We start from the raw sequence: 27903 nt of genomic DNA, 5'->3' as shown, positions 1-27903 counted from the left end.
TGCCAACCCCAGAACAGATTTCCTGTGGTCCTACAATCTGTCAAGTAGCCTGTGACCTTCATTTCTGATGTCAAATTAAAATGACATATCCATGCTAGATATTCTATAAAATTAAAGGGTATTGCCACCGTGGGAATCCCCTGACCACTGGCGGTTGGTATATGGGTATTGATCCATCAGCAGGACATAGAGTTTCAACATACATCAGAGATATGCATAAATAGGTAATAAAATGCCATTCACATTTAAGCTTATAACCTGATGCTTCCTCTTATTAATTTTCTCATTACCAGGAAATCCAAAATAGACTCTTAGATTTCCCCAAAAAAGTTATTATTGTCCATTTTTGCAACTCGGGAGGATCCTTTTTATGCTGTGCCATGTTGTCTTCCTCAGAGGCTGCTCTTTTTACAATCTATCCGATGTATCCACTGAGGTTGTCCTTCAACTTTGACTGCCGCAGATGAAGTAAGCAAAACTTGGTCCGGTCCATTCCACCCCAGGTGTAGTTTCTTATGTTCCCAATTCTGTATCAGCACATAGTCTCCTGGCTGAATGTAGTTTTCGCCCTAGACTTCAGGGGCCGCTTTCTGCACCTCCACAACCTGCAAATGTAAGGCTGACAAGATATCAGTCAATTTCTGTATGAACTCAATCATACTCTTACTCAGGATATGTAAATCAAAACCAACCTCCATGTATTTTATTTGCCCCCCATGGGGTGTGCAAGGGATGGTTATATAATTACCTCTACTGTTGTTAGTCCTATAGCTGAGTGAGTTGTCCTCATTTCAAAGATTGCCAACGGCAAAATTTTTACCCAATTTAATCTTGTTTCCTCAGTCAGTTTAGCAAGCTTTGTTTTCAAAGTTCCATTGGCTCATTCTGCCACCCTTGCCACTAGTGGGTAATGGACAATGTGAAATTGCAGCCTTTTTCCAAAAAGTTGACATTTCCTCGTTTGTTTTAGCTATAAAATACGGCCCATTATCTGAATTTATGGTAACTGGTAATCCAAATTAAGGATTAGCTGTTGCAGTATTATCTCAACTGTTGTTTCTGCTGTAGCATTTACTGTGGGTACAGTTTCTATCCATCTGCTGAAAAGATCTATTTTTCTTTCCTTTCTTTGGCTTGGCTTCGCGGACGAAGATTTATGGAGGGGGTAAATGTCCACGTCAGCTGCAGGCTCGTTTGTGGCTGACAAGTCCGATGCGGGACAGGCAGACATGGTTGCAGCGGTTGCATGGGAAAATTGGTTGGTTGGGGTTGGGTGTTGGGTTTTTCCTCCTTTGCCTTTTGTCAGTGAGGTGGGCTCTGTGGTCGTCTTCAAAGGAGGTTGCTGCCCGCCAAACTGTGAGGCGCCAAGATGCACGGTTTGAGGCGATATCAGCCCACTGGCGATGGTCAATGTGGCAGGCACCAAGAGATTTATTTAGGCAGTCCTTGTACCTTTTCTTTGGTGCACCTCTGTCACGGTGGCCAGTGGAGAGCTCGCCATATAACACAATCTTGGGAAGGCGGTGGTCCTCCATTCTGGAGACGTGACCCACCCAGCGCAGCTGGATCTTCAGCAGCGTGGATCTATTATTACTAAACTATATAACAGTGGACTCTAGGTAGCTCGATAAAGTCAATCTGGCATGTGCGTTACTCCCTTTGGGCATTACAATGCCTTTCCTGGATATTACATTCTGATACCTGTTTGAGTTTCTTGACAAAATTTTTGATGAGATCGTATTTGGCCATTTTTAACATTCCCTCCTTACCAGCATGTATCATATAGACCCCAAAACAAATGAATGCTCCAGGTGGTGGCATAATTTTCAGTGAAGACTACTCTTCACCATCCAGTTCAGGTCTGCACTCAGCACTCTATTGCTACCCTGCTGACATCGAACAGACACGCCACTTTACCCAGGCTACAAGATTTCACTTCTATCCAGCCCCTATTTGACTTTCCAACATTGAACTACAATCAACCTGTCAGCTTTCCTAATCCATCCTCTGACTGAACAAGTCAGCTCCGACCATGATTACCCCCTTTTTCACTGGCATTCCAGTTAATTGGCTATGCATTGTCCCGGGATAGGAAGCTGTTGGTGCTGTTTTAACTGGGACACTGTTTTTCCACTGCACACACTCATTCCTGGGGATCAGAGAGTCTACCTTTGAATTGAATGAATGAAGTTGTCCTTTTTCCACTGGTTTAATCAGCACCCTGGCATAAGCTGATGCCAGGGTTATGAGTTGGGGTAGAGGCCATCAATCCTCAGCGTGATTTGATGTCATTTAATGCTGGCGCGCTCATTGTTTTCCTTTTCCACTGGACCCTGTCCCAGTTAATTCCTGGAACAAGGTGCCAGTGGAAATGGGGCTGTTGTCTCCAGAGGAACAGACTGCTTACAGAAGCAAGGACAGATTTACAGGACACCTCTCTGGTGGCAGCAGAAACTTGGTTTGTAGGCAGATCTGCCTATGTGGATGAATTTGGACAGAAGAGATTTGGGTACGCCCTCGCTAAAGATGGCTCCAAAGCCATTGAGGCAGCGGCCTTTTAGACACCCACTTCTGCCCAACAAGCAGAATTATTTACATTAACACGTTTGCATTCTCATGTATGATCAGTGTCTGAACATTTACACCGATTCCCAATATTCCTTTAGGGTGACGCACGATTTTGGGGTATCATGGCGTCACAGAGTGTACCTGGCATCCTCAGAGACTTTTTTTAATATAAATTCTGTTGTTGTGCAGAACCATCTGCAGGCCATTCCATTCCCTGGTTGTCATTAATTATGACACCTAAACTAACAGTACTGATCCTGTCATCCTCGGGAATGCCTTTGTGGATGACACAACTGGAAGATGCCACCTTCTCGTTTTCCTGGGGGATACATATTAGATGGTAAATCGACTGACTTTGCCTGACATAGGTGAGGTAATACAGATGCAGATGGATATCTCTGCCAAGCAGCATTCCAAATGGAAATGACAGGGGTGTGCCACTGATGGTGCCACGGGCCTTTGGGTCACCCCTTTCAGACAGGTTTGTGTACCTCATTCATACCTTCCTCTATGCCTATATACACCAAAAAAAATCCATGCATTTGTTTTGGGGACTGTGGACATTTGAACCTTGCAATTGGCTCCAGGTGAGATGGCATCAATTTCCTATCTGTGAGACTCAGGGTAATTCTGACGAAATTGCCACCAGCAAGTCGACAACATATTAGAGTAAGGTGGATCCGCTAGGGAAAGTCAATTCCCCCGGCTGTTGTTACAAGATTCAGGAAAATAAGGTAAGCAAATGCACAAAACCCTGTGGTAACCTGGTCCATGTAAGTAAATGTAAAAAGATATTGACTGTCCAGATGCAATTGGACTGTGAGGAAGGCATGTTGCAAATCTACCACTGTAGAGACAACTGTGTTTGCCAATATCAGACTTAATATTGTGGCAGAGAGGACAATCGAGTACATGGGTGCATATCCTTTATGGCACATAAGTCTTGTACTAACATGCCAATCGGTCCTTCCATGCTGGGGATGGGGAATATAGGCATGTTACAAGGTGGTTGGCAAGGAACTAAAATCCCCGGGCCAACAGGGACTGAACCAGTGGCCAAATTCCTTTCTTTGACTCTGGCTTCAGAGGATATTAGGGTATAGATGGTAACTGTACCGAAGGCTTCAAAGCCACCCCAATTTGTCTTTCCTACCTCGTAAGGTGAGGCGGACCATAGTTGTTCAGTAATTTCACCAGTTGCAGGCACTCCGTCGGGTGGCAGTTCTTCAAACTATTACTACGTGGGGCCATAATTCAACTCCCTTGCAGTAAAGTCTGGGGGTTCCAAGAAGTTAAATCAGCTTGTGTCATCAGGATCTGTGTGAGGAACCACAGCTTCTTAGCCTCATGGGCCTCATTTACTTCTAAGGTTGCATGGGGTGGGGAGAGGGGGTAGTCTAAGCTCAATTGCTGCCATAGATCTTCTGGTTCCTCTACTACCATTGCCATTCCAGGGGGTCCTTTAACCATTCCATGGATTGAGACTTCAACCTGGCACCCCTCAAAGCACGTAAAATGATCCTCTTCATTTCTATCTATTCCTGACTGATCGTAGCAGAATGGAACATGGAGGTTGGGGATGTCAAGAAAGGTGAATGATGGCGTGAAGTCAACTGACCACCACTGACGGCCATTTCATTCTGACCTTGACGTGTTCGTTAACGTAAACTCCTTTGTACAATTTCCAGTCCTATTCCCAAGAGGAAGTCTCCATCCAGCCATGTTACATTGCAGACTATAGGTGATGGAGAAGGGTAAACAGTATATCATTTTTCCATGTTCTATATTCAAGGGGTGTGTCCCTCTAGTCCAGACAGGAAGACTGGTTGGATACAGGGAACCCATATTGTTCCACAAGTTCCTGATCTAGGGTTGAGAGAGTTGCCCAGTATCAATCAAAATTGGGATTCTCTACCTTCATTATCATGATCGGCTCGTGTTCTCCCTTTGCCACTAAGGGGAACATGGAGAGAGTGAGGTGGAATCTGCGCTAGTCACTGTTGGAAGGGGTCCTGAGAGGTAAACGGCCTGGGCATCATCATTGGCATCCCTGGTGGGGGAATCCTTGCCCCAGTGTCCTCTCCCCCACATTTAAAGCGGGTATTTTTGGGGCAGTTAAGAGGTGGGCCATAATAGTTTCTCTCATAGTTTCGGTCATTCCTGCAGTTCATGGGCATTGGTGGTTTTCTCCACTCCCCTCTTCCCTCTCTACTGGGGACAGGTAATCACACCCTTAGAAATGGAACATGATTTCTACCCTCCCTGGCTGCTTCTCTGTCATCCTGCAAGTCTGGCCAATTAGGACAATATTCATAACTTGTGTCGTCATCGAGAGGGCAGAGGGGAAACTCGTATTTAATTTTTGGTCTTACCTATGACTCCTGTTCTCTGCCACTGCATGACACTATTGCTCTCACGAATTGTCTGCTCAGTCAAGATTCATCTTTATCAAGGCTGAGGTTTTCTCGGGGAGACTGGGGTGGGGTGGGTGGTTTGCGGCAGCGCTGGACAGTGGGGAGGGGTGGTAAATAAAATGAGATAAAGATAGACCATAAAATAACTAATGTCCTTTTTAAGTAAAACTTCAAACATAAATTGGCTCAAACTAAGTTAAACACCTGAAAATATGGTGATCATCATCTTCAGGTTGGAGTCTTATTAAAGACTTCTTCCAGTGTCATCTGTTTCATTAACAAGGTTTCTGTCGAAGTCTCTTCAAACCAGTTAGTGGTATATGTTCACTTCGTTGTCAAACCTGCTCAATTAGCAAGCAGTCAAGTTCTGCCCTATGCAATATTTTCCTAGTTTTCGTTAGTTTCTGGTCATCACTGTCACTGTAAAACTTCAACTTTCTGCTTCTTTAAGTCATATATATAGTGGTTGTTCCCAGTCAGTTCTTCAGTCAGATGCCATATCTATTCACAATCAAGCTTCTGTGATAACTCTACTTTTTGCGCTATTGATAATGACAGTTGCTTCCTTTTCTGCTTCTCTGTTACCCATAGGGGTCTCTGCAGCTCATTTTTTAAAATATTTGCAGTCCTCAAAGTCCATGAGCAGCAGAAGCATGTCTGACTGGTAGGAGCACTGAGACACAGAGCTGGACAGGGGTGCGTCACATCAGGTCACGTTTGGCACCATAAACAAGCTTTGGTGTGCAGACGACATCTGTGGAAGGAAAAAAGTTCGGTTTTCAGAATTTCCAATAAAGGTTTATGTACCTGTACTTGTTTGTAACTGTTACTTGTGATATATTGAATTTGCAGCCTTCCTGTTGTACATTGCTCAATAAAACATCTATTTAAATGAACCTTAGATTAATGGGTCTTTAAATAGAATCCCTTAAAGTTCCATGTTTTGGCTTTCAGAAAATTGGAATATATAGTTTGAATATGATGAAAAATACATGCAGGCCCATGAGTCAAATGTGATGCAATAAGGTACGAACGTGTTCTCAACCCACCACCAACAAAATAATTGCCAAGAAGAGTTTTTTAAAAAAGAATCAAGTTTCAGATCAATGAGAATAGAAAATCATGGGAAGTTCATTCTGAGGGATTTGAAGTTCACTTCCACAACATAAATAGCTACGAGATATTCTCAGTATAGCCTCTCTGTGAGATCAAGTGTAGATTGGGTAATGGTTTTTACAAGTGTCTACACTGTTGGTCTAAACTTGAGCTTCTTATTTTAACGCTCCAACCATTCCTACAGTGACATGTTCATTCCACTGTATACCTACTCTATTGTTTTTCTCTCTCCAACTTTTAACTCCTTCCCCCCCCATGGTTTCTCCCTTTACCTGTTTATCTACCTCCAACTCCTGATCGTTATTCTTATCACCTCTGATAGGTAATCATACTGATTTTTATTTTTACTCTTGATGAGAGGTTCTAACCGTGGATGATGACTGACCTGCTGAATTCTTCCAGCAATTTTATTTCCACTTGAGCTGTTTGTACATGGCTTCATTCTGTTCCTATCTGTTAGTTTTCAAAAAAAATCTAGTGGCACTGGACGGCATAGTGCCATTACAGGTTGTGCAGCTGTTCCACTGCTCCAATAACCTGGGATTATTTCTGATCTCCACTGCTGTCTGTGCACATTGCACATCATGTCACCAAAACCAAGGAGCTGATTATTGACTTCCAGAAGGGAAAGCAAGAGGTGTACGATCCAGTGATCATTAGGAGATCCGAGGTGGAGAGGGTGAGCAGAGAGTCACTATCTCAGGATCTTTCATGAACCCAACACACTAATGGCATTGTGAAGAAACTACGTCACCATCTCTTCTTCCTCAGGAGCTTGTGGAGGTTTGGTGTGATGTCAAAAACCCTAGTAAATTTCTATAGATGTGTGGTGGAAAGTATGCAGAATGGTTGCATCACAGTCTGGTATGGGGACACCAATACCCATGAGCGGAAAGCCTGGCAAAATGTAGTGATGCAGTCCAGGACATCACAGGCAAAACCCTTCCTACCATTGAGAACATCTGCAGGGAACGCTGCTGGCTACTTCCGTCAGGAAAGAGTTATAAGCACGACAAAATTTGCATCATCAGGTTCAGGAACTGCTGCTACTCCTCCACCATCAGACTCCTAAACCACAAACTCAGAGACTCATATAAGGACTTTTACTTTTGCAGTTATACGTGTGTGTGTGTGTGTGTGTGTGTGTGTGTGTGTGTGTGTGTGTGTGTGTGTGTGTGTGTGTGTGTGTGTGTATTTTATATATATATATACACACACACACACATCTTGAGTACTGTTATTTGCACTACCAGTAAGTGGTAATTCTGTCTCACCCTCAGGAAAAAGGATCTCAGGGTTGTGTGTGATGTAATTTATGTACTCTGAAAATAAATTTAAATTTGGGATTTGAATATTATCTGTATGATGCTATGGTTGCAAGAGTTTTGGTTCCTTTCTTTCAACAAGCCTCTGTAATGTTGGTAAAAATAGGAATCCGTTAACATTATCAAAGTGGCACATTGTTTTCAAGACCCTCTGTGGAAAGAGATCCCACTAACCCCTTTTACACTGCCAACCCTCCAAAAAGCCAATTAAACAACCCAGGTTGCTGTACCGGTAAGCCATTCACATGGGTCATGTGGATATCTCTAATCTCATGGGGGCCCAAGCTCCAGTGATTGACATCTGAATGATGTATTATGTACTTGCAGGGTAGTGAAATGGTAGCGGGGGTAAAAAGTACATTAGCACACAATGTATAAAAGAGCATGGGGGGGAAAGCGCACAATGTATAAAAGACAATGGGAAAATCTACTGCAGTGGGCTTCAGACTGTTTAAACTTGGGAACTGAGAGGACATTGGACTGAGCATGAATGGAAGTTCTATAATCATTCTAGGTAAAGAAAGACAACCTAACATTTACATTGTATTAGGTATCTTGTGATGATTTTAAGCATAAGTACGTGGTTAAAATATAACTGCTCTGATATTAAAACGACCAGACTGACGCATGCAGGCACTGACGTCACTAAAGGTACATGGTAAAGTCAGTTCCCTGTTCACGTTGCAGTCTACCAGGTATCAATTTAAATCTTCGTCAACTCACCAGGGCTCTGGCAAACCCCCTTCCAAGTGTCAGAGCCTAATTGACTTTTACCCACCCTGCCCATTTCACACTGCCAGATTATCCACTAAATTGCACAGTTCAACCCACTTAATGATTTTATGAGAGTATTAAGCAACTTGTATACATGATTGATGAATTGCATCTTTTGTGTACTTGACCTGGTGTCCTTTTTAAAGCATTGCATGTTGAAGTTACTCAGATCAAGCATTTATTGCTGAGAGGAAATCTGAGTAAATGCTCCAGATTTTGTTGAGTTGGGGCCACTGTCCACACAGGGTGTCTGGCAGCACGTATCTATGCTTAAAATCATTGCAAGATTACTTATAATACCTAATACAATGTAAATGTTAGGTTGTTCTCTGCTTGTACAGAGAGCAAGATTACGATTTTTGTGGACAATCCCCAGAGCATTGTGTGTTCTTGGTTGATTTAAGATATTTCTTAGAGCAGTTTACAGGAATTAAATTTCCACGATACTGGGTAATATTACAGGAACAAGTCCTAAATTGAAACTATCTAAATATCAAATAGATTTTTTTTTAAAATTGCATTGGCAGTGGCTAGAAAATGTATTGCAGTTGCATGGAAGTCAGATTCACATCTAGGTATGGCACGTTGGAATGCAGAAAAACATAGTGTATTCTCTTGAGAAAATTACCTATAACTTGAGAAATAAATACAACATTTTTACAAGTTTGGTGTCTATATTTACAATTTTCAAATGTAAATCTTTAAATTACCTGCATGGATCTTCTCCAAAGAAAATTAAATAGAACATCAATCTATGATCCATGGAGTGTGTGGCATATTTCAACAATTCATTCTGCTTTCTTTTTCTCCTTTTCATGCTTTTTTATATCTACTCTTTGGGTTTTATTCTTGGGTGGGGTTTGGGGCATAACCATCATGGAGTAAACACTGGATTTGCATTTCTACTTATAATTTTTAATTTTGTAATTGCATGTATGGTCACATTTTTAAATAAGCCATTTTTTTTTAAAAAAGCACTGTGGTGCAATTGAATGTATCAGGTAAAATATCAATAAATACTATCAAGTTCATGGCTGGACTCCATGTCTAGCAGCAGGATCTAATTTGCTGTAAGATTGTGAGCAGGTTTGAAAATTTGAACTTGTAAACTTGCCAACATAATGTAGCCCATTACTTCAGGCTGATGGGCTTTTGTGAAAAGTGATGTCTTACAAAATGGAAGGTCCTGGAGATCCAAAAGCATGTAAATGTGAACAAGTAACAGGGAGCTGATCAAGTCCATATCCAAGGACATTGTAAGAAACTAGGCAGGGTCCCTGGCAAAGATGATTGCCTCATCTTTAGCAGTGGGTGAGATATTGGACTTGGAAGCATTTTAAAAGGCAAGGTTTGATCAGCATGGCTGTGTTCATGGGAAATTGTCTCACAAATTTAAGTTCTTTTGAAAAGTTGACCAAGAGGATTAATGAAGGAAGTACAATAAATATCATCTATGTAGACTTTAGCAAATCCTTTATTAGCAGGTCTGGAAGATGTGATTGAATATGATCCAGGGTAAGATGGCCATTTGGATACAGGATTGGCTTTATGTTTGGAATTAGAAGGTGCAAACAAGCCCTCCAGCCCAACTTACCCAAAGTGTACCACCTGCACAAGCCCCACCTATCTATCTGTCCAAATATTTCTTAAACATTGTAATAGTACCTGTCTCAGCCTCCTCTGGCAGATTGTTCCATCGGATTCCTCTTAAATCTTTTCTCTTCCCCCCCCCCCCCCCCCCTCACCTTAAACCTATGTCTTCTGGTAACTGATTTTCCAATTCTGGGCAACAAAAAAAAAACTGCACTCACCCCACATGATTTTGTATACCTCTGAGATCACCCCTTCATCCTGCCTCTCACTTCAGCTTGAGCTGTATTGTCCTGGCAACCTTGTAAATTTTCCTTGCACCTACTTCAGTTTAACAACATCTTTCCTGTCTCACGATCAAAACTGAACACAAACCAGATGAGGCCTTACCAACATCCTGTACAACTGCAATATGACCTCCCAACCTCTGCACTTGGTACTCTACAGGCTAATGTCCCAAAGGCTTTTTGACAAACCTATCAACCTGTGATGCCACTTCTAAGGCATTATGTACCATATTTCAGACATATAATGTATCACGCATATAACGCACACAATCATAAATTAAGATATTTTTGTATAGCGCAGTGTAGCATTCTATATTCTGATTATTCCATACTCCCACTGTCACAGTTAATCTCAAGCAATTAACACCCAATCAACTTCCCCCAGAGGTCTCAATCACCCATTATATTGATGATATAAAAAGCCTTTCTTCAAAGCCTATCTTGTTTAAAAAATAGTGTGCAATTGAGAATTTTATGGTTTGATTTGATATAAGGATTAAATTGATGACATAGGGCAAAAACATCCTAATGTCTCAGATCAGATGCACTTGATATGTTAATCTCCTCCCTCAGCAGACACATCTGGGCAATTAACATTGATAAAGTGCAGTGCCCTAGCTGGAATAGCTTGTTTCTTGGAATACCATGGCACTCAGGCCGAGGATATTCCCAAAATCAAAATTTCCCACGGCCACTATAAATTGGCATGAACTTTCATTGCCGTAATTATGTTCCCATTAAATTGTGTGTCCTTTCAATGTGTGAAATATTCTCATATAGCATGCACACCCATATAATGGAGGAGAGGTGGTTATCTGGTTTGTAAACGGTACTAGATCTCTTTGCTCAACAACACACCAGATCCTTATTATTCACTTTGTGACTCCTACATGTGTTAGTTTCCAAATGCAATGCCTCACATTTCTCTGTATTAAATTCCATTATCCATTTGTCTGCCCATCTGCTCAACCTATTGGAATCCTGCTACAATTTTTCACAACTGTTTTGTCTACTTCACTATCTACAATATCAATCTCTTTAGTGTCATTTGCAAACTTGCTAAACATGCTGTGTACTATCATTTAAAAACTTGTATAGATGACATACTGCAATGGGGACCAGCGCTGATCTCTCTGAGGTCTGCTACCTGGCACGGGCCTCCAGTCAGTAAAACAATTTTCCAGCATCACCCCCTACTTTTTTATGAAGCTAATTTTCTATCCATTCAGCTAGCTTTCCTTGGATCCCATGGGATCTAACCTTCCAGAGCAGTGTATCTTGTAGAACCTTATCAAGTGCAATGAATTTAGGGTTATTATTCAGACTGGAGGCAAAGACCAATGGTGTGCAGCAGGAATCCATGCTGGGTCTCTACTGAATGTAATTTATATTAACAACTTAATTTGCAGTTAGTATTGTTAGTATGTTCGTGACACCAAAATTAGTGATATGGACAGTAAAGAAGAATAGCTGAGATTACAATAGGATTTAGATCAAATGGAGAAGTGTGTCAAGAAATGGCAGGTGAAATTTAACTTGGGCAGTGCAAGTTGTTGCATTTTGTAAGTTAAGCTAGGGCAGGGCTTGAACAGTAAATGGTAGGCCCCGGAAAATTTTGTAGAAAAGGACATATAGGTGCATGGTTCATTGAAAGTCGAACACGGGTAGTGGGGATGGCAAGGAAGGCATTTGGTGTGCTTGCCTTCATCAGTCGGCAATTAGTAGTTAGGATGTGATTTTATAACTGAAAGATATTCATGGATTGTGTGAAGTTCTGCTCACCCAGCAATGGGGAAGATGCCATCAAGCTAGAAAAGGTGCAATAAAAATCATGAGGATGTAACTAAGACTGGAGTACTTGAGCTCTAGGGATAAGCTGGAGCATTTCTCTGGGCTGTAGGGTGGTTAGGGGTGGGTGACCTTGGAGGTATATGAAATAAGGGATATGGGGCATTGATATAAATAGATGTCTTTGCAGGGGGTCAGGGTTTAAAAAGGACTTGAGGGGAAACTTTTCTTGCCACCCACTCCCCCACCCCCCCCCCCCACCTAACAAAGTGTAGTAGGTATGTGGAATTAGCTGCTGAATGAATTGATGGAGGTGGATAGAATGGCAATGTTTTTAGACAGTTATGTGGATCACTTGGGTTCAGAGAGATATGGGAGTAAATTAGAGACAGTTTGGTCTGTGCGGACAAGTTGGGCCAAAAGACCTGTTTCCATGCTATAAGATTCTTGTCTTAAGGAATGATGTTTGTCAGAGAGCGTTCAACAAAAGTTCACAACTGATTCCTGAATGGCAAGATGAGTCTGTAAGAAGTTGAGCTAATTGGCTCAATATTTACTGTAGTTTGGAAGAATGGGCTTAATACAATTCCTTCTCAATGTCATACCAATAGAACTAGATACACTAAATGTGAGGAAGATGTTCCTAATGGATTGAGAGTCCAGAACAACCAATCAGCCACAGGGCATGCATGTGCCATTTAGGACAGAGATTACGAAAACTTTCTTCAGCCATATTGTGATGAACCTGTGGAATTCTCACCCAGGAAGGAGATGTATTTCTTAAACTGGTTTTATATTTTTTATATTTGATGTTTCTTCAAGGTGTGTGTGCCATTGTTCATTGGTGTGGGTAAAATCCAAGTATATTTTGCAGTTTTTGTTGCCTATCTTATTAGATGAGCCCCCTTTTTAAACTACTGTGAAGAAAAGATCATTGCTTTTTCATCTACTCAAGGACCACTCACAGGGAAAATATACTCTAAAGCAGCTATTCTGAACAGTAAAGGCCTTGTTTTCTTTGCATATTGCATAACAAATTTTTGGGGTTTTTTTTGATGTGAGCAGTAGGAGAAAAATTATGGAAGAAACCAAAACATAACTGCTTCACAGGGAAGGGGCCACATAAACTTTGAACAAACATTAAAGTCTGCAGACACCACAATTGAAGTAAAAATGCAATGCTGGATAGACTCAGCTGGCCAACCAGTGTTCTTTATGTCGCAATGATAAAGACTTTTCCCATAAACATTGAGCAGAGTCCTGGGGGGTGGGAGGGGATAGTCGTGAATTTGTGGAATTTGTTGCTACATACCGCTGTGGTGTCCTGATCATTTGGGGGAGTAGATTGATAGGTATCTAATTAGTCAGGGTATCAAGGGATGTGGGTAAAGGCCAGAATTTGGAACTAGATGTGAGAATGATTTAGCTTGGGGTGGGGTTGTGGAATAGACTCAATGGGCTGAGTGACTTACTTCTGTTGCTTTATCTTGTGAAAGGTTGAGAATGGCTACTCTAAACTGATCATAAGCTTGCAGTTCCTGATAATCGATGCAGTTCCTCATGCAAAACTGTTCTTGTGGTAAAACAATGGAGTGACTGACTATATTTCCTTCAAAAATCAGAAATTGTACTTTGTATAAGCTTCCCTTAATGTGTAGCTACAAGGCTATGCTATCACACCTCATTGCCTTTTGATGGAGAGCTCAAACCATAGTACCGTCTGCTGTCATCAGCTCAGCAAGCTGTGAGTAGGAGACACTGAACTGCATGGTTTAACACCCATCAAGAGCAAAGGCATGGCAGGTTATTGCCTGAAATGCATCCACTTCAAATATTGTCTTTTTGATTTATTGTAGGATAAGACTTTTGGTCTGAAGAACAAGAAAGGAGCAAAACAGCAGAAGTTCATTAAAACCGTCACAAATCAAGTCAAACATGGGCAAGCAGGTGGAAAACAGGTACAGTGACTTCTGCATCTGATGTTTGTGTTTCTCCATGGTGAGCTATGGCTGGAGCCAATAAACTGAAGTAGAATGAGTCAATTCACAAAGAAACCAATACAAAACCCTTGTTTATTTCAAAAATTGTCTAGAGAAGTGCTTTCAGATCCTCTCTCCTCGAGGACCCTCACTACCCAGGTCATGGCCTCTTCACTCTCCTATCATTGGGGAAAAAGGTACAGGAGCCTTCTTCCCTGCTGCCTTCAGATTCCTGAATGATCAGTGATCAAAAGACACTGCTTTACTTTGAATTTTTGTGCATGATTTTCATTTATTTTTGTAAAGTGGTTTATGAATGTTTGCATTGTGATGTTACTGCAAAACGATGAATTTTGTGACTTGTTCATGACAATCAATTCTGATTCTTATGAGAACCATTAAACAAACAAAATAACTAGTATAATTATTTGAAATGAAAAGTTTCAGAAACATTTGTTTTAGAATGAGTACCGATACATACTTCCATCTGAAAGCTATAACAATCACAGCACAGAAACAGGCCAATTTGGCCCTTCAAGTCATGCTGAACACTTTCTTCCACCTAACCCCACTGAACTACACTCAACCCATAACCCTGCATTCCACTCCCATCCATATACATATCCATCTTCTCCTTAAATGCCAATATCATCTCCGCCTCCACCACAAGCTCATTCCACATACCCACCACTCTTTGAGTAAAGGAGTCTCCCCTTATGGTTCCTCTAAACTTTACCCCCAGCTCTCAGCTCATGTCCTCTTGTTTGCATCTCCCCCTTCAAGGGAAAAAAGCCTCCCCATGTCTATCTGTGCCCCTAATAATTTTAAATACTTCAACCAAATCCTCTCTCAATCTTCTATGCTCCAAAGAATAAAGACCTAACTTATTTAACCTATAACTTAGATCCTGTAACCCCAGCAACATTCTAGTAAATCTTCTCTGAACTCTCTCCAAATTGTTGACATCTTTCCTGTACTTCGGTGTCCAAAACTGCACACAATAGTCCAAATTTGTCCTCACTAATGCCTTGTACTATTTTAACATAACATCCCAGTTCCTATACTCAATGCAATGATTTATAAAGGCCTATATACCATAAGCTTTTTTCACTACCTTATCGACATGTGACTTCATTTTCAACAAATTATGTACCATTTTCCTCTGTTCTACGTCACTCTTCAGTGCTCATTCACCATATATGTCCTATTTTGATTAGCCCTACCAAAATGTAGCACCTCACATTTATCTGCATTAAACTCCATCTGCCATCGTTCAACCCACTCTTCTAACTGGCCTAAATCACTCTGCAAGCTTTGAAACCCTTATTCACTATCCACAGCTCCACCTATCTTAGTATCATCTGCATACTTGCTAATCCAATTTACCACCCCATCATCCAGATCATTAATGTATATGTCAAACAGTAATGGACCCAATACTGAAGCCTGAGGCACACCACTAGTCACCTGCTTCCAATCTGACAAGCAGTTATCTACTACTACTCTCTGGCACCTTCCATTCACCCATTGTTGAATCTATTTCACTGCTTCAATCTTAATACCTAATGATTGAACTTTCCCTGAGGAACCTTATCAAAGGCCTTACTAAAGTCCATATATACATCATCCACTGCCTTACCCTCATCAACTTCCATAGTAACCTCAAAAAATTTGATAATGTTTGTCAAACATGATCTTCCCCTCAAAAATCCATGTTAACTGTTCCTAATCAAACCCTGCCTATCCAAATATTTATGTATATCTTCTCTAAGAATACTTTCCATTAAGTTGCCAACCATTGATGTTAAACTTACATGCCGATAATTACTAGCTTTACTCCTAGCAACTTTTTTTAAACAATGTAACTACATGAGCTACCCTCCAATCCTCCAACACCATTCCCATTACAAAAGACATTTTAAATATCTTTGTCAAAGCCCCTACTATTTCTACACTAACTTCCTTCAGGACCTAGAGACTTGTCCACCTTTATTTTCCTTAAGAGCACCAGAACTTCCTCTTTAATCATCATCGTTTCCATAACTTTCCCACTTATTTCCCTTACTTTACGCAGATCAATATCCTTTAGAATAAAAAAATGTTTTCAAAATCTCCCCAGTCTCCTTTGGCTCCAAGCATAACCTTCCACTCTCCTCCTCTAGGGGACCATTTTTATCGCTCACTATCCTTTTGTTCCTAATATATCTGTAGAAACCCTTTGGATTTATTTTCACCTTACTTGACAAAGCAACCTCGTATCTCCTCTTAGCCTTTCTAATGTCCTCAAGATTTTTTTACATTCTTTATATTCCTCTAACTTATATGCAGTCGATACTTTTTGTACACCTCTCTCTTTCTGAACCATATTTTCAATAACTCTTGAAAAACCAAGGCTCCCTAAAACTTTTAATTTTTCCTTTCATCCTAACAGGAATAAACCATCTCTGTACCCTTAAAGTTTCACCTTTGAAAACACTCCATTTTCCTTCTATATTCTTCTCATAAAGCAATTTATTCCAGTCCACACCTTCCAAATCCGTTCTCATCTCCTCAAAATTAGCCTTTTTTCAATCAAAAATCTCAACCCTGGGTCCAGACCTTTCTTTCTCCATAATTATTTTGAAACCAATAGTATTCTGATCACTGGACTCAAAGTGCTCCCCAACACACACCTCTATCTCCTGACCTATCTCATTTCCTAATAGCAAATTCAACACTACCCCTTCTCTAGTTGATACTTCTATATATCGATGTAGAAAACTTCAAGCCATCCAGCCCATTAACAGTACGGGTGTCTCAGTCAATGTTCAGAAAGTTAAAATATCCCACAATCACAACCTGATGCTTACTACAGATATCTGCTATTTCCTTACAAATTTGTTCTTGCAGTTCTCTCTTCATATTAGGTGGTCTATAATACACCCTCATAAATGTTACCATTTCTTTCTCACTCCTCAATTCCACCCATTGTGCTTCTCTAGAGCACTGCTGTAATTCTCTAACAAGCAATGCAACACCTACCCCCTCTTCCCTCTTTTATCATACCTGAAACAATAAAATCCTGGTATGTTTAGTTTCCAATCACCCCCCCACTGCAGTCATGTTTCACTAATGGCTACCACATCATAATTTCAAGTATCTATCCATTCTCTAAACTCATCTACTTTTCTCACATTGCTCCTAGCATTGAAGTAAATACATTTAAGAAAATATCCTCTTGCTCTAATGCTGCATACAACTTCTCTGACTTCTATCACTCTGGTTTCCCTTCCCCTTCACAACTAGTTTAAGCCCACCAGAGCCGCACTAGCAAACCTACCTGCAAGAATATTTGTCCCTTTCCAGTTAAGATGTAAACCATCCCACCAGAACAGTTTCCACCTTCCCTGGAATATTACCCAATTATCTACAAATCTAAAGCCCTCCCTCCTGTTCATGTTTAGCTGCACTATCTTTCTAATTCTTGCCTCACCTGCACGTGGCACTGGAAGCAATCCTGTGATTGCTATCCTGGAGGACCTGTCCTTTAACCAAGCTCCCTCAACTTGCCCTGCATGACCTCCATAGCCTTCCTCCCCATGTCATGACCACGACATCTGGCTGTTCTCTCTCTTGCCTCGGTATACCATGGACATCGACCACCTCAACACCAGCTAAAGTGGCATACTTGTTCTTCAGAGGACTCCCACCCGAAGAACCCTGCTCTGCCTTTCTACTCCCTTTCCTCCTCCAGACTGTTAAGTATAAAATTATCTCTAACTACTATCTATTCTTCACCCCCCCCCCCCCATAACTACTATCTATTCTCCCCTCCTCCCCCGTAACTACTATCTTATCCCCCTTGGCTTTTATTGAACCACGGGTGTGAATTTTAAATGTATATGCTTTTGGTGCCCTGATGAGACTTTCAAGTGTCTATCTTCCTTATTTATAGTGTATTTATGTTCTTTAGATACCTTTTGGTGATGAAAGGAAATCTAAGAAGGAAGATAAAAAGAAAGAACTCCAAGAGCTTAATGAACTTTTCAAGCCAGTTGTAGTTGCTCAGAAGATCAGTAAAGGTATCTTTTAATCCAGTTGTCATTTCTGAAATTTTACTTAAATTATGATATAATCATCTCTGCCAGTACTTAAAATATTGTTTTCCTTACAATTATTCTTTCCTTTACTTTAACAGCATTTTACTAAAATGTTGGCTACAAATAGTCATGGCTAAATATTGGTTTTGCTCAAATGATGCACTGTAGCTGACATTGATACAATAAATCATTTACTTGCTAGATAGGGCTTGTCTATTCTGCAACCTCAAAGCAACTTGTGGAAATAGACAAGAAATAACCGGGAGAAGTGATGTTCTAATTTCTAATTATCCACATTGTCTCCAAACATACAGAATATAATTTATGCCTAAACATTTCCTTTAAAATCATACTATGTAAAAGAAAATATCCAGAGTTCTCCAACCTGTATGACACCAGATCTTGTGCATCATGTCTTTCATGTCTGTAGATCTACTCATCAGTTTTTTTAACATCCCTTTCTCATTTTAGATTTGGTCTATTTCTTTCCCAATTATGATACTATCTTTCACTGTCTGTCTCCCATATTATATTTTGTTCTCCTATTTCAGTAGCATCTACAATACAGCATCGCAAGACGTTGGGCCAGCAGGAATAGTCCAACATATCAGTCTCATTGATTCTTCCGTTCTTCATAGACCTGCAGAGACTTTGGTAGGAGAGAGATGTATTTCAGAAATCAGCTGGTGCCTTTAAATACATTGGCTGCATTGACATCCAATTTCGTATCACTGCCACCCCCTGCCCCATCTACCTCCATTGCCACATTCACAGCAGCACCCAATCCTAACTTCTCAACACCAACATATACTGTATGTTTGTGAGAATGCTGAGAATTTTGGAAACTATCTAAATGTTGTAACATAATGCAGTAAATGAAACAAGGAGCAAGCTTTCACCCTGTTGTGTCTGCTCTGTGAATAAGATTTTCACTGATTTTTTTTTTTTTTACGTCTTCATGCGATTTTCCTAACCTTAAATTTCTTTTAGATCCAGAGTTCTATTAATCTATACTCAGCAACTGAGACTCTACAAAGCTCTTGGGTAAATAATTCCAAAGATTTCACTGCTCTTTGGATTGAGTCCTGAATGGCCGAACCCATATTTTGAAATTGTGGTATTGTCCTTGCATTCACCCTGTCTAGCCCCATGAGGACTCTTGAAATTACCTATCATCATAATGGAGACTTGTAATTCTACTCATCAGTATTTAGTTTTGAATGTGTGCACAGAATATTTGTATTTTTTGGTACTTATTTATTTGTGTACAATTCCTGAGAATGTTGTAAGTCGACAACTTGGGTTATTTGTTTCTGAAATTAAGCAGTTGAAAGTTATACATTTAGCTAAATAGTAATTAAAGGTACACAATCCATTATCCAGAACTCTTGGGGGACAGTGTGTTCCGAATTTTGGATTTTTCCAGATTTTGGAAAGCACACCCGAATTGTGCTGCCGTATCCACCCCCTTCCAGTCGTCCGGCCGCCTCCCCAAGCACCAGCCGCTTCTTCTTACCGGATTTTGGAGCTTTCCTGATTTTAGATGTCCGGATAAAGGATCGTGTACCTGTACGACAATCATTGCCAATCTTGAACAAATCTTTTTGTAAAATAAGGCATTATGAAGGGAATCAGAAACTGAGAATGATGAGAGAGGGAAAAGAATTTTAATGGCTGTCCAAAATGTTTTCATTTGAACCTGAAACTTTTAGTTTGTCTAAATTCTCTGTTGTACTAATTCCTGCCATAGTAAATTGTTGGATGTTAAATAGTGGTTGTTGAGTACATCCACAGTGGGAAAAATCTATTTAGAATAAACTCATGCACGAGAATAAAGAATTTATTATAACATTTGCATTCTTCTACGATGAACCTTCCTTCTTGGAGGTCATTTTGCATACCACCTTGATTTCCTGGGAATAGCAATGATGAAACCGCCCATGGGTTGGTTTAAAATTTAATCCCTTGTTTCTAGTGAACTCGTACAAACTGTTCATCCATTGAGAAATGGTCGGGTCTGGGCCTATTTCGGATAAATGGTATTTTTGGATAACTGGTCACTTTTTTTAAAAACAGCCCAATAGCAACAGCAAATCACTTGTAACAGTGTTTAAGCAACAATAAACAAAAAGAGAAGGCTTTTAAAGCATAAAATAATGTTTAATTCTCATCAAAAAGCAACCTAAACAAAATAAGATAATCCTACACCAAAAACTCAAAATTCCTCTCAGTTTTTTTCCAAAATTTCAAGAATTTTTCAATCTTTGACATCATTTCAGCACTGGGGGAATAAAATTCAGATAACTGAGGATTTCTTATTTTTCTGAAATCCTCAATTATTTGGGAAAAAAAATTGGAGCCAAACAGATATTACTTCCAGGTCCAAATTTTTTTGGATAACTGAGAATTTCAGATAATCCACTTTCGGGGTAATCAGAATTTAATATAACATAGAGGTATTTTACTTCCGGACCCCATGATAGTGGCCACATTAATGTTTCGCTTTTACGTTCCCTAACCACCCTCAACTAACAGCTTCTCTAAGCTATAATAGCCAAACTTTGAGTTTTTTTTAATTATTCTGCTGTAAAGTGGAAATAAATTTGTTATAGCTGCATCTCTTTTTAAATATTTATCTTAAATCCCCAGTGACATTTTTAATATTGTGCCAACATTTATTTAATGGGCATAACATGTTTTTAAATGCCAATTGAGATTAAAAGTTATGACAAGAAGTTAATTTATTTTTTCCAGGAGCAGATCCCAAATCTGTGGTCTGTGCATTTTTCAAACAAGGTCAATGTACCAAAGGTGACAAATGCAAGTTTTCACATGACCTGACTCTTGAAAGAAAGAGTGAAAAGCGCAGTATATATGTAGATGCCAGAGATGAAGAGCTTGAAAAGGGTAAGTTGACAGAACATTTTTAAAATATTTTATTTAGAATCAACACATTTTGAAAACAAAAAGCATACATCATTTATCTTAAATAATTACAGTATTTTTTTTAATTGAATCTCGATTCCTCTTTGTATCTTGTTTGACATTATGTTTAGAATTTCATAAATTTCAGGAATACATTTATGGGCCAAATATTACTGATACACGTGTATCCACTTCTCTAGGTCTTGCAAGGTCTTTGCAAATATGTTTTTTTGTTTCCACATGAGGCTTGCTTGTCATGTTGTAAATGTATTTTAACTGTTGTAGAGTCTTGGCCATACAGAAGGGACAGACCTTTGGCCCAACTCGTCATGCCGACCAAGTTCTCCAGGGCTACTCCCATTTGCCTGCATTCGCCCCATGTCCTTCTAAGGCCTGCCTATTCTATGTGCAAATGTCTTTTGAACATCAAGATTGTTCCCACTAATCTATTTAATCTAATAATGCTGATAAAGGTGTATTGTAATATTTATATAGCTTTTGAATTCGCCATTGGAGAACAATCCTAATTTCTGACGGCATCTGGCAATTTGTAAACAGTCGCCTTTGATGACAAGTATTAAAACAATTCCAATCAAAGCTCATAAACCTAAAATGTTAGCTAGAAATTGCTGGATTTCCAATATCTGCACTTTCTTGTTTCCAACCTAAAATTATAATTCTCTTTTCCCTTATAAATACCTCCTGATCTGATGAGTGTTAACCATAACGATATAACCATTTACAGAGCGGAAACAGGCCACGTTGGCCTTTCGAGTCCGCACCGGTTCACTGATTTTGTGCGCCCTCTTCAGGCATTGGTGATTTGAAGTGTAGCGTATCTTTGAGAATTTTAACATCTATCCATAGGTATTTCTGACATTTTCTCTTTATTTTAAATTTTAAATCTTTTGTGCCGCCTTGCTTATTGACTGACTAGCATAAAGAATTATTAAGCAGTACAGTGGTGCAGTACTTTACAACTGCCACCTCACAGTTCAACCAACTCCATTTCATTCCTGGCATGGGATGCTGTCTATGTTTGCCTCTCTCAGTAACCACATCACAAAAATGTGTAAATTGGTACATTTAATTAGCCAATCCAAGTTGCCCTTGGTGTGTCGATGATTGTAAGTTAGCAATGGGAATGAGGGAATATTGGTAGGTTAACAGGGAAAATTATTATGGGAAGATGATTGCTCTTTGGGTGGGCATAGATTTGATGGACAACATGGAATGCTTCTGTGTCATGGAAATATTCACAAGTGATATTTCTGTGGGGCCCAATTCCAAAACCTTTTCTGTTGTACAGCAAAAACAGCAGTGACAACATTTTCTAAATTTCTTTTTTTAATTTAAGCTAGAATGATACCATCATATGGAGGCAAAGCATTTGGTCTTGGGGATTTCGACAGCCCGTTAACATTTGTTGTATTTGGTTGTTTTCTCCCATTTGATTCTACTGATTACATTTCACGTACCATTCACTTTTTTCCAATGAACACTTCTGGATTCGAGAGATCATAAGTAAATACACATGGTTGTACTGCCCTGCAGATGGCTGATTCATGTAGCATAGTTAAGCTTCAAGTCTGACCATCCACAAATGTGTATTCTGTAGTTTAAAACTGGTATCTGCTAGCACTGGGTTCAACTGGGGTGGGAACCTGGTGCACATTCTAGCACTCTGCCAGCACACTCACAACAAAAATGTTTTTACTTGGGCATCTAGTGTTTTTTCCACATTCCCAGTGAAGGCTCTGTCCCAAAACATTGATTGCCTTTTGCTTCCTATGGATGCTGTGTGACCTGCTGAGCTTCTCCATCACTTTTCAGTATTACATCATACACCATCTGCAGATTTTTGTGTTCATTAAAAAAAATGTTGATGTCATCATTGTGCAGCTGAGTATGGTGTGAGTAACCTATGCAATTTTGAAAGTAGGGGGGTGTCTTGGGTAAACTTATACCTCTCATTTTGTTCATTTTAGATTGGTCACAGTGTTTGAGCTACCGAAAGAAAATAGACACACACACCGAGAGCAGTTCAGTTTATACAAATGTTTATTACTAATTCAAAAGCTGATTTCACACTACAATATGCAAGCCCTTCCCAACTATACTTATCAACGCTTGGACTGGTCCCAACTGCCGAAGCGAGGCAACAACTGCACACTTGTAGTAGGTTGTCAGGGCTCTGGTAGCAGCTTCTCCACCTCCCCCGACCGGGACGTTGCTCGGACTCTGGCTGTTCTTCCTTCTTGATAAGGGGTGTTCCCACCCCTCGGAGAGTCTAAACTTCAGCAGCAGGACCACAGACTTTTATACCCCAAAAACAATTAATCATGCACCCACTCCCTCTAACATTTGTCAGTCAAAATCAAAGCTGAGCATACTATTCTACAATTTAGAAGATTAATTATTATGGAGCAGGATGCTATGATAGCCTGGTTTATCTCGTAGATACAAGGACTCATTAAAACTTCTTGAGCAAGACAGGTTGTGACCAATACGTCAATTTCAGAGTGTCGTATTTGACAACTGCTTTCCCTGGGCCTCACGGTGGAATTCCATTTCAAAGTGTATTTTCAGATAAGTCCCCATGGCTGAGTTTAATTACATTGGCTAGTTCTGAAAGTAAGGTGACCTGCGTGTGGACCCAGTGTCGTCAGTTCCACATAAGCAAAAAGCATCTGGGTACATGGTTTTAATCCTCCATTACAGGGGGGGGGGGGGGGGGCACTAAAAGAAGTTCTTAGGACTGAGATATGGGATTTGTATGAACTATAGCTAGCATAGTCTTGGTGACAAGAAGTAGCTTCTCCTTATGTTAATATATCATCCAGATCATGCAACTGCGTGTAATGGAAGTTGGTTTTGGTATCTCTCCTTTATTTGACTGTGTTACACCTCACCAGCAGCAATTGAAAGATGGGTTAAGTTTAACTCAAAATTTATTAACAATTGTCAATTATATAATAATCTCAATAAACTCAACACCCAAACATAAGCCTTTATGGTAACTATATACTAACAATGGATATTTATTGTGTGTATGTGGGGTGGGGGGGTGGGGGGGCAAATGCCCCAAAATAAACTCCCAAAATAAAAGCTCAAGTCAGTCTCATCAAGTAAGTCTGTCAAAAGAACAGTCCACAGAATCTGGTCTCCAGGCTTTAATGACTTAGTTCAGTTGTGCACAGGTCTGAATTGAAAGTGGAGAGAGATGACTTGTCACTGAGCAGACTTATGACCTTGGCAGGTGAATTCAGGAGACTTTCCTTAGTTTTGTGGTTTTCTCACAAGGGAGTTTCTCACAGTGACCTCCTAGTCACTAGCATGAAGTCTCCACCTCTAAAGCCCTCTTTGGGGTTGCACCAGGTGACCCTCTGTCACACAAAGTCTTCTCTGCCAAAACCCTGCCTTGGGTTATACCGTGACTTTTGTCACACAGTTCTCTTCTCGAAAGGGGACTGGAGAAGCACAGATCGTACACACTGGGAATCAGTGTAAAATCTGCTGTCAGAACTGTGCACCCGCGAAGAGAGCAGCTCAGCCTTCTGCCGTTTAGCTGGAGGGTGAACATACTGACAGTTGGTTCCTCAGTGCACTGGACAGTTTAACTGCCACAGCACTTGTCTTTGGCACTTCTGATTGGAGGAAGGGGTAAACAGCAGCGGGCATGCTCTGTGAGCCCACCAGCTTCAGCACGCAGTTCTTGTGCTCCACACATCTGTTCACTCTCCCAGCTCGCTGCTGTAGAGCTTCACAGAGTGCACACTCCTTTCTCCCGCTCCCCAGTCAATAACTGTCCCTGGTCAGAAATAAAACTGTCCATGGTCCATAACAACTGCATGGAACTGGAGATTTGTATCATCAAGCTCAACGGCTGTTGAGATTAAGAGCAAAATCTCCAGGCTGGAGAGAGATCTATGGCCAATAGGTAAGGGGGCAGAGAGTTAATAGTTTGCGCCACATCAAACCTGGAACCAGTACTGCTGGTCCCTGCCAATGACGTGCACTTGCTGAACCAGGTTTGGTGCAGAACATACCATTGCCTTGAACGTTTAAAATAAGATTTTTCTATTTTTAGTCTAAACAATTTAGGATACTTTGGTGTTAGTCAGTGAAAAAAATATTTTTTCTTTAGATACAATGGATAATTGGGATGTGAAGAAACTGGAAGAAGTAGTCCAAAAAAAACATGGCGATGCAGAACACAAGAAAACCTCAATAGTAAGTAAACTTTAACAGCAAAGACTGAACTTTGTACATTCATGCTTATGTGATTTAAGGGCAGGTAAAGACATAAACCCACTTAATGCTTCAAGAATGGCTAGGGCTGCAAATATTGGCACCTCCATCAATTCTTGCAAGGTATTGAGGATAATGAGTCTCAATTGTTTTTTCATAAGATGCAAGAAGCATGAGCTTGGGGAAAAAAATGAATTTAACAAATTTCCCAGTTATGTGCCAAAACATAATGGTGAGTTCCTCTCATAAACATGAATAACATTTTTTTAATCTGTTTCTTTTCCACTGACTATATTTGCAACCATTTCATTCCAATGAGCAGAACTAGTTCATATTTAATAAAAAGTATGTTTTAATTCATGTTATGATTAAAATTTAATTTATTGGAATCACAGCAGTGAAATAAATTGTACAGAAGTGTGTGATTGAGCCTCTTATTCCTGGACTAGGTATGCAAACATTTTCTTGAAGCCATAGAAAACAACAAGTACGGCTGGTTCTGGATCTGTCCTGGAGGAGGAGACAGCTGTATGTATCGTCACGCCTTGCCACCAGGCTTTGTTTTAAAGAAAAACCAGAAAAAAGAAGTAAAAGAGGAGATTTCATTAGAAGATTTGATAGAAAAGGAGGTAGAGATCATTTTGTTAATTAATCTCATGAATGAAGAATTGTTTTTAGAACAACGACATTTCATAAGATTTTGGAAAAGAGTTTTTCACATTCTCATTGAATCAGTTATGTATCTGGAATAGGCTGAAAAGTTATTGTAACAAAGGATATCTCGCAATTAACGTGGGCTTCAAATTTTGAATTTGTTCTGTTCCAAGCAGTGTTTGCTGTACATGTCCTCTCCACATGGTGACGCTAGATATTAAAATATCTAATGGGTATATATGTCATACAAAGTAATTTTTTTTTCCTTTGCTGATCTATCAAAGGGCTTCAACCAAATACAGTGAAACCTCAGTGCAATGGGATTTGTTAATCTGCGGAATTGCTTATAGCGCTGGTGTCGGTAGACCCTAAACATTGATTTTCGGATATCAGGCTAACTGTGGCTAACAGCCACAAACTCAAAAATGGGCTCTTATGACTCATTTACAAGATGTGTATGTTAATATGTGGAGATTAAAGGTCTTATTCTAGGGCTTAAGTCACAGTATTCTGTTTTCCTGCTTCCAGAATCACGACATATATGTATCTGTTCTGCGACTCGGTTGTAACGCGGTATGAAATCTTGGACCCCAACTACCACGTTCTAACGAGATTTGATTGTATTAGTTTTGAACGGTTTTCATATTTTGATTCCTTAACTGCACAACTTTCTGTACGTTGTAGTCGTTCAAGATAATTATTCAAGTTGTACTATTCAATTGAAGCTATCATATAATTTAAAAAAAAACTTTAACAATAAAAGTAAGATGTTGTCTTTAAATTTTAAGAGAGCAGCTTTAGGTCCAGAAGTAACTAGAATTACTCTTGAAACCTTCCTGGAATGGAAGAAAAGGAAAAGACGTGAGAAAATTGAAAAATCTCTGCAAGATCTAGAAAAGAGGAAAGCAGATTTCAATGCTGGCAAAGCCTTTGGTGTATGTATAGTTTGCTGATTTCATCACCTACTGAATTGATCCTGTTTACTACTTATTCAAACGAACTTGTTTGTGAAACGATTCTTCGTCTCTAGGTGAGTGGGCGTGAAGTCTTCGAATTCCGACCTGAATTGATCAATGCTGATGATGATGAAGCAGATGATGCCCATTATCCTCAGGAACAAAATGAAGAGGTAACTGTCACTGCACAATGCCTTTTGCACCTTTCCTGTCATATTAGGTCTCTGACTTACTCTCCTCATTTCCAGGTTGAAGAGGCAGCTCAAATCAATGACATTGATGTTTCCCGATTTGTGCCAATAGAAATAGATCAGACTGGCATTACAGTTTCAACTGGGTTTGACCGGAAAGGAGAAACACACTCTGCAAGTTTACCCAAAGAAATGTCAAATGAAACAGATGGTGAGTGGATTCAATCAGATGTTTCTTTTGAAATCCAGGTGATCAAACTGGATCTGAGCCAAACTTCTACTTCCCTCTCATTGATCATGTCTTTAATAAGATGGCTGTTCTGTGTTCTCTTCCATTTTGCCTGTCTCCTCTCAGAATAGAATTTTGGGATATTTAATTCCTTAACTTGGTCACCCTGTTGCCCATTAGGATGCTCATTTCTGTGTGTGACACGAATTCAACTCTTGTATTACATGTGTCCTAAACATTTTACATTCTGGACCTGTTTCAGTAATGTATACATCAGTTGAAAAGGCCATGTTGATGATCCAAAAGACCAAAAACAATCTGCTGGATGAACCCGAGGTTGAACATCATTGGAGGGAAAGGAATAGTCAGGTGCTTTGGGATGAAACTATTCAAAACTTCCATTCTTCTCGGTTGCTGAATTCCTCCTGCAATTTTTTTTTGTCTCAAATCCCAGCATCTGCAGCCTTTTCTGTTGCTTGAGAGCCAAAAAATTCTTGGTTCTCTGCTTGCCATGTGGTTACCATCTGATATTAATTAATGGTTTATTTCATTATTAAATTTTTATGCAAATTTGAGATACAGCACCGTAACAGGCCCTACGAGTCCGTGCCACCCAAATTAACCTACAAACCCTGTAATTTTTTTGGAGAATGCGTGCCCAAAGAAAACCCACATGGGTTACGGGGAGAACATACCAATGCCTCACAGTGCTGGGTTCAAACCCAGGTTGCTGGGACTTAGCGCTACTCTTAACCACGCTGTCCTCATCTTAAAAGA

At 40.0% G+C, this 27903-nt stretch overlaps 1 protein-coding gene across 1 annotated transcript in view; it reads left to right on the top strand.

Moving 5' to 3' along the window:
- The window catches only part of zc3h15 (zinc finger CCCH-type containing 15), a 34923-nt gene that overhangs the window by 3574 nt on the left and 3446 nt on the right, over positions 1–27903 (top strand). The window contains exons 2-9 of the mRNA XM_069934773.1: positions 13719–13820; positions 17794–17902; positions 20675–20827; positions 24993–25078; positions 25546–25725; positions 26539–26685; positions 26781–26879; positions 26955–27108. Of these exons, the coding sequence (XP_069790874.1) occupies positions 13719–13820; positions 17794–17902; positions 20675–20827; positions 24993–25078; positions 25546–25725; positions 26539–26685; positions 26781–26879; positions 26955–27108 (1030 nt within the window). The remainder of the gene's footprint in view (positions 1–13718; positions 13821–17793; positions 17903–20674; positions 20828–24992; positions 25079–25545; positions 25726–26538; positions 26686–26780; positions 26880–26954; positions 27109–27903) is intronic.

This window comes from Narcine bancroftii, chromosome 4, assembly GCF_036971445.1.
Source record: "Narcine bancroftii isolate sNarBan1 chromosome 4, sNarBan1.hap1, whole genome shotgun sequence".
Taxonomy (NCBI): Eukaryota; Metazoa; Chordata; class Chondrichthyes; order Torpediniformes; family Narcinidae; genus Narcine; species Narcine bancroftii.
This window is presented reverse-complemented; position numbering and strand designations above follow the sequence as displayed.